This window comes from Engystomops pustulosus, chromosome 6 (genome assembly GCF_040894005.1).
Source record: "Engystomops pustulosus chromosome 6, aEngPut4.maternal, whole genome shotgun sequence".
Classification (NCBI taxonomy): Eukaryota; Metazoa; Chordata; class Amphibia; order Anura; family Leptodactylidae; genus Engystomops; species Engystomops pustulosus.
The window spans coordinates 10,396,895-10,404,036 of record NC_092416.1 but is presented as its reverse complement, the minus strand read 5'-3'; the positions used below and the strand labels follow the sequence as shown (position 1 = coordinate 10,404,036).

General features: G+C 43.7%; 1 protein-coding gene across 1 annotated transcript; it reads left to right on the top strand.

Moving 5' to 3' along the window:
• The first annotated feature begins 2,033 nt into the window (after nt 1-2,033).
• On the top strand, nt 2,034-5,785 carry LOC140065369 (probable G-protein coupled receptor 33). The gene is made up of 2 exons (XM_072112963.1): nt 2,034-2,078; nt 4,474-5,785. The coding sequence occupies exon 2, from the start codon at nt 4,477-4,479 to the stop codon at nt 5,458-5,460; it is 984 nt and encodes a 327-aa protein (XP_071969064.1). The 5' UTR covers nt 2,034-2,078; nt 4,474-4,476; the 3' UTR covers nt 5,461-5,785.
• The last annotated feature ends 1,357 nt before the right edge of the window (nt 5,786-7,142 follow it).

The window sequence follows — 7,142 nt, the reverse complement described above, 5'->3', positions numbered from 1 at the left end:
AGTCCTTCACTGTTCAGCGTGTATGGGCAGAAGAAGAGGAGTTGGAGGAGTTGGAGGAGTTGGAGGAGTTGGAGGAGGAGGAAATGGGCAGTCAGGCCAGTGAGGGGAGTGAATTCTTGCGCGTTGGGACTCTGGCACATATGGCAGATTTCATGCTAGGCTGCCTATCCCGTGACCCTCGCGTTCAAAGAATTTATTCCAGCATCGATTACAGGGTATTCACTCTCCTGGACCCATGGTACAAGCAAAATCTTTCCACTCTCATCCCTGGAGAGGAAAGGAGTGTGAGAATGCATGAATACCAGCAGGCCCTGGTGCACAAGCTGAAACAGTATTTCCCTTCTGACAGCGCTAGCGGCAGAGGGCGTACTTCTGCGGGACAAGTAGCGAGGGAGAGTAGGCGAGCAGGCAGCTTTTCCAGCACTGGCAGGGGTACGCTTTACAAGGCCTTTGACAGTTTTATGTCACCCCAGCAAGACACTGTCACCTGTCCCCAGTCTCGGCAGAGTAGGGCTGATCTTTACAGAAAGATGGTGAGGGAGTACGTAGCTGACCATACCATCGTCCTAAATGATTACACAGCTCCCTACAACTACTGGGTTTCAAAGCTGGACATGTGGCATGAACTGGCGCTGTACGCCTTGGAGGTTCTTGCCTGCCCTGCCGCTAGCGTGTTGTCTGAGCGGGTTTTCAGTGCAGCTGGTGGCATCATCACCGATAAGCGTACACGCCTGTTGACTGACAGCGCTGACAGGCTGACGCTTATCAAGATGAATAAAGCCTGGATTTCTCAGGATTTCCATTCCATTCTCCACCAGGTGAAAGAAGCTCAATCTGAATAATGTATGCACTCCTCCTCCTCATTTTCCTCCTTCTCCTCCTCTTTGTATACTAAAGCAGAGGAAACTGGCTATATTTTGCCAGGGCCAACTGGCTCTAGCTATAGTACTCTATGTATTTGATTTTTCTGGAGGGCCACCTACCCGGTCCTCTGTTTTAAACAATTTTTTGGACTGCCACATACAGGCACTATCCAAATTAAATTGTCTCCATAGCAGCCTCCACACGTCGTCTTTATAGCTGCCTCCACATGTTGTCTCTATTGCCATCTCCATAGCTGCCTCCCAAAGTCGTCCATATAGCTGCCTCCATACACCGTCCCCTTAGCAAACAAGCTGTGTCAGGCAGAATTTTGGGTTGTTTTCATGGCTTCCACATCAAACTTGTTAACTTTGTCGCCACCCTGCTGTGTTATCCACAAAATATACTTGCAAACTTTTATCATTTACCGATATTATTTCAGCGCTTCTTGCGCATCTGTTTACATTCCCCTCACCCGCCATAACCAAGCCAATTACTTATAAGAACACTACTACACTTGATCTTATACAAAAGGTTCTTAGAAGTGCTGTTTGTAGCCCCCGCCTGCTTTGAAAATTATAATTTTTTCAAAGTAAACACTTCTGGCCCCCAGGCCCATTTTGGGTGGGGAGGAGCCGAGAGACATGGGCTTGGACAGGCGAAAGCTCGCCTGGCAGCGGACCACCACCTCCATCCCAAGGTCCAACTAACATAGTTTTAACTGCAGCACCTTTAATCTACTACTACTACTCGCATTTTCCCGACGTGTTACCCGAATATTTCCGATTTGCGCCGGGGAACTTCAGCGCAGTTTGGAGGAACTACCTTAGTGAATCCCGGCCGGACCCGAATCCTCCGCAGAGAACGCACCGCTGGATCGCGAATGGACCGGGTAAGTAAATCTGCCCCATTGTGTGATCCCTGCTACCACTCTGCCGCCCTGCTGGACGGTCATAGCCAATGGCTATTTGTTATTTGTTAGTATTCCTTATCCCTTATGTCACCATAAAAGTTGTCACAACTTTTTAGATCTTGTTGCCTTTTAAGTGTGACCTGTACTTGAACTGTTTGGTTGGTAGATTCTGTTTGCTATCACCTTTTGTCATTTCCTGACATCGCATTTTATATATCGAATATAACAGGAAACACAAGCAAAACCCCCTTCTGCCTTCATACAGAAACCACTGAGACCCAGAGGCAGATCTACAGATTTTCAGGTAAGACACATACATATATATATATATATAGCGATATAGACCTTATTTATCCTGATATTGGGCTATTATGGTTTATTAGGATTTATACTATGTAACTTTGCATTCGCAGACTCAATGGGGCAGATTTATTTGGTATTTTACCTCCCGATTTTTGGGTGTTTTTGGATCTTTTGTGTATTTTGATAATCAAATGGCTTGAAAACTTCATTGCCAAAGGCACTAAGACTCGAGATGCTACATAAAGCCTCATATCCTCACAGCAATGATGATGACATAATTTGATAGTTTCTAAATAATAGGGATAGTATTTTTGATCGGTGCCAACAAAAGAAGAGCTACCGGAGGCTACCAAAGCCCTTCAGACCGTATTCTCCCACTGCTTCTCCTCTATATACTGTTACCCAACTTCTGTATTATCTGTGCTCCTATAAGTTATGAAGAACTTGAGCCTTGTATTGACTTCCCATATACTTTGACTTCCCCCGTGTCTCTATACCTACAGACTATTACAATTGGTCCTCCCTCTATCATATCCTATGACCACCTGAGCCACGACCACATATGTCCTCATTCCGATATACTATGTCCCCTTGTGTCCCATTCCTTTATGCTATAAACCCTTCCTCCTTCACTTCTGTAGACTGTTACCTCCTCTGCCCTTACTCCTACAGTATATACAACCACCCACCATTGACCTCACTCCATTAGATCATTACACCCCTGAGACTCTTACCACATATACTATTAAAACAAAAAACATTTTTTGAAACTTTTACATATCAAGAACTACATAATGTCTCTAATACATTCCCCATACACTATACCATACAGGAGTTAATGGGAGGCAGAACATGGAGACGCAGGGGTACACCAGCTACACCAGCCATGAGGCGAGTTGAGCCTCTTGCCTCAGGCAGCACCATCTGCTCCAAAATGGGGAAGAGTGTCAGGGGTGAAGTCACCTACTACAAAGCAGGATCTGACTCTTCAAAATGTTGTCTCTTTAGACAATTACTTGATATATTACTACAGGACAGGGCAGAGGGGGCATTGTTCTTTAGCTTGCCTTAGGGAGCAGAGAATTAAGATTCACCCCTGCGGAGACGGGTACCTCGGAGACTGGTCCTACAAATTTTCGCCTTCCAATTGGAAATCTTTACCTTTCTGGCTCCTGTTGTTACCAAAGTTGGATAAAGGGAAGTGTGATACAAATATAGAAATGTACAGCAAAGGGGGGGGGGGGACTTACATGTCAGGTCTCTTCAGGTACATTAATGCAGTACACAGAACAGAACTCTGTCTCCTCTACCCCCAGCCTTATCTTCAATAGGTTAATTAACTCTTTGGGAATAAGTGCTTCATAGTCCAAGTCCACACCTCAGCAGCCTCAGCGACACCTTACGTATTCATGGATTTCCTTACAGAACAACAAAGGGCCATGTGACCAATAACTCAAAATGCCCTGATTTATGGTCCCCAGCTCAATACCAGGTACATTTCTGGGATTGGGGCAGGGGGCGAACTAGCATGTGGGTCTCAATCTATTCTGGAAGCCTTGGATCTGGAGATATACAGAACTCTCATTGGATTGCTTATACTTGTTGTACTCCACCTGTAACCTGTACATACACAACATTTACTTGTGTTTATTGTTTTGTCTTGTTATGGCAAATAAATATATCAATGTAACCCTCATTGTTTTTTTATCTCGATCAACGAATCCCCAGTCCCCACTTGTAGGCAGGAACTACCGTGCTTGGCACAGCTCTGTTTCACGGTGGTGAATGAAAGGGGAATGTCAGCCGTACAGGGTTGTGGATGAGTGTTGTGCCATGCCGGAGGTTGTGTGGACCTCTATCTCACTTCCTGTGCCTCCTTGAACCCTCGAGTTAGGGAATGTCAATGAAAAACAATAACTAATTGGCCTTGGGTACCTCATAACTTTCTAAATTACCAATTTCAGGCCAATCCAGTGACTCTAAGATACTTAGGACCTGTGGTCAGTGGTTGTCCTCATGCAGAACCTCCAAATTTGCACAACTGCTGAGGTAAATCCAAAGAGAATTGCATAAGAAACTTTGCACGTATTCTGCTACCGATTATCTTCGACCTGCTTGTGACAGTAGTTAGTTGATGATTTATAGGACCTAACAAACCAACGAGGCTTCAGTTATACCATGGTCTATCATGGCTGATGGCCTTCATCTGGTATCTATAGGTAGATGACATGTCTCCATAAGTAATGGCATGAAACATTGGCTCTATCAACCCATTAACCCCCACGGTGGATAGGTTATTGGACACTTACCCTACATGGCTCAAGATATTTTGTTTTACGGTAACCATGGAGGTAGGTGACTCACCCAATAACATATGTCATGTTTATGTTTTATAGGAGATGTCAACTCAACCAACTTCAAGCTTTAACAACAGTGCACCTAATGGAACAACAAGTGCAATGTCCGCCTCAACCATCAGCCTTATATCGGGCACACTTCTATTTTTGACATCTGCTTTTGGACTTGTGGTCAACACTTTGTATCTCTGGGTGCTCTGGTTCAGGATGGTCAGAAATGTTAACACCACCCTATTCGCCCACCTAATATTGGCCAACCTTATGGTTACCTTCGTATTCCCTTTTGCCGCAGTCTATTTAATCAAAGATCAGAATTGGATCCTTGGCCTCTCCCTGTGTAAACTAATCAACTCCCTCTTGTCTGTAGGCATGTATGAGTCTGTGTTCCTTCTGACTTTGATTAGTCTAGATCGTTACTGCTTGGTCTTCCACCCACATGGTTACAAAAAGTATATGAACCCTCGTTGTGCTTCCATCATATGCCTTCTGTTGTGGGTTTTAGCTTTTGGTCTTTCAACTCCATACTTCATATTCCGTCAAGTCCGATATGAGGACAATGTAACCATCTGTTACAATGACTACACTCTCTCCGGGAAGTGGGATGAGAAGAAGATGAAGTGGGTCTGGTTCACCATTCGCTTGTTCTTCAGCTTCGTGATGCCCTTCTCAATTATTACAATATGTTACGTAAAAATCTTCATCAAGATGAAGAGAGAGAATTTGTCTCGGTCCGGAAGACCTTACAGAATAATCTTCATCGCTATTGTATCTTTCTTTATCTGCTGGACACCTTACCATATCTGGTATGGAATGAGCGCCGAGAAGGACAAGTTCCATCCAAGCATCCTGAGATCTTTGCAAGCATTATCGGCCGGCCTGGCCTGCATTAACAGTTGTTTCACTCCGGTTCTTTACTTATTTATTGTTGAGAGTTTCAAAAACATGTTCAGGAAGTCTATCTTGGCCATCATTGAGTTGGTGGTCAACGAGACGTTCACCTCCACCAATCATCTAGGGGGGTACTGATTCTAAGAGTGGAGGTCCAGATGGTGTAAAGAATTTGCAGGCAATGCCTTATGGATTCTAAGAGTGGAGGTCCAGACAGTGTAAAGAATGATTTTCAGGCAATGCCTTATGGAAATGTACAAATTATAATTCCTTCAAAAGTGGGAAATTTGTGTCTTCATTGACTCCTATAGGTAGCTACAGATATGTTCTCTCTTACTAAGTTACCAAGTTAAATACATTTAAATATATACACAGATCAACTGTTCTCAGCAACTTAAACTGAGCATGAAACAGGAAGCAGACAGCTCCATTTCCCGTGTAGTGTTCAAAGTATGTTACTGCAGTTCAGCTTCTTTTCATTTGTATCAGTTGTAGATGTTGTGTTATGTGTTTTTGACCAATCTGATAATAAACGACATATCCTTATAATATGTCATTAACATCTAATAGTTACATCTTTAAACCCCTATAAACATAGAATGTTTTGGATTAAAAGGGTTTCCCACTAACTTTATTATTTTAAATCCTGACCTATTAACAGAAGAGACCACTGGCATGTGATGGTGGGTCAGATACCTACACCTAACCTGTTCTGGTAACCTTTATGCATGAGAACATCTCCATCTTCTGTATGGTGGCAGATCCTTAGAATTACAGTTTAACTGTTACTCATTTTAATAGGAGCTGAATATGCGCCAAAGCTATTCAGTGGAAAAAATTCTCCAGTCTTCTAATTCCAGGCTCAGACATATGTCATAAAACGTAATATGAAGACAGGATTTGAAACCTCATCTCAGAACTCGCTAAATGTTCCGAATCGAATCAGGTTTCAAGCTTCAGTGCTTGAAAACCACACCCAGAACTGCCTGTGATTGACAGATTCCTTTTCTTATCATTACTTGGGAAAGATGGGTGTGAGTTTGAGCTTGTTCTGTCTGCAGCTGTACTTTAAAGTGATGAGCTGCTGAACCAGTCAGTGCTGGGGGCAGTGTCCATTACTCCCCTTATATCCTGCCCAGTTCCTTCGGACGGTGCTGGTTATTCAGTCTGATCTATGCTCTAGTGCTCTTTCTATTTTCTTGTTGCTATTGATCTCTGCTTCGCTTACTTACTTTTCCTTTGATATATAAATCTGTACGATTGCTGCCATTTTGGTTTTGAAACTGTTCTGTCCGACTTCGCTTCTCGTTCTCTATCTGTGGTTTGTCCATCAGTATTGTGTATCGTCCGGTGTTACCTCGCTTCCCCCGTCCCAAGGTATATTAGCACTTTTCTGTAGATTAGTGTGAACACTGGTCTATATCAGAATTCCTGTTACCTGTCACCATCCAGCAGCTGCCAGACAAAGTTAGTCTTCCCGTCACCTTGTAGGGTCACTTGGTAAATAGGCCCTGATAGAGGGTTTGCCCTTGTCAGGGCGGCTTATCTTCTGCAGGCAGGGCCTTAGCTCGCAAGGACGTCACTGGGTGAGTTCGCCACCACTTACCCGGTCTGACAGCTAGCGCCAAGCCTGGTTGTTGTTGCGCTGTTGCTGGACAGGTATGTTACATCCTGCATCCCATATGAATTTTAGAAAGAGCATAAAGGATATCACAATGTGATGTAATTTTTCAAAACCAAAGTATAATAACAGTCATGTCATGACATATATATCTGGACATGTCCGGCTCAGTAAAGTAATTCAAGGTCCACCTTTGTTT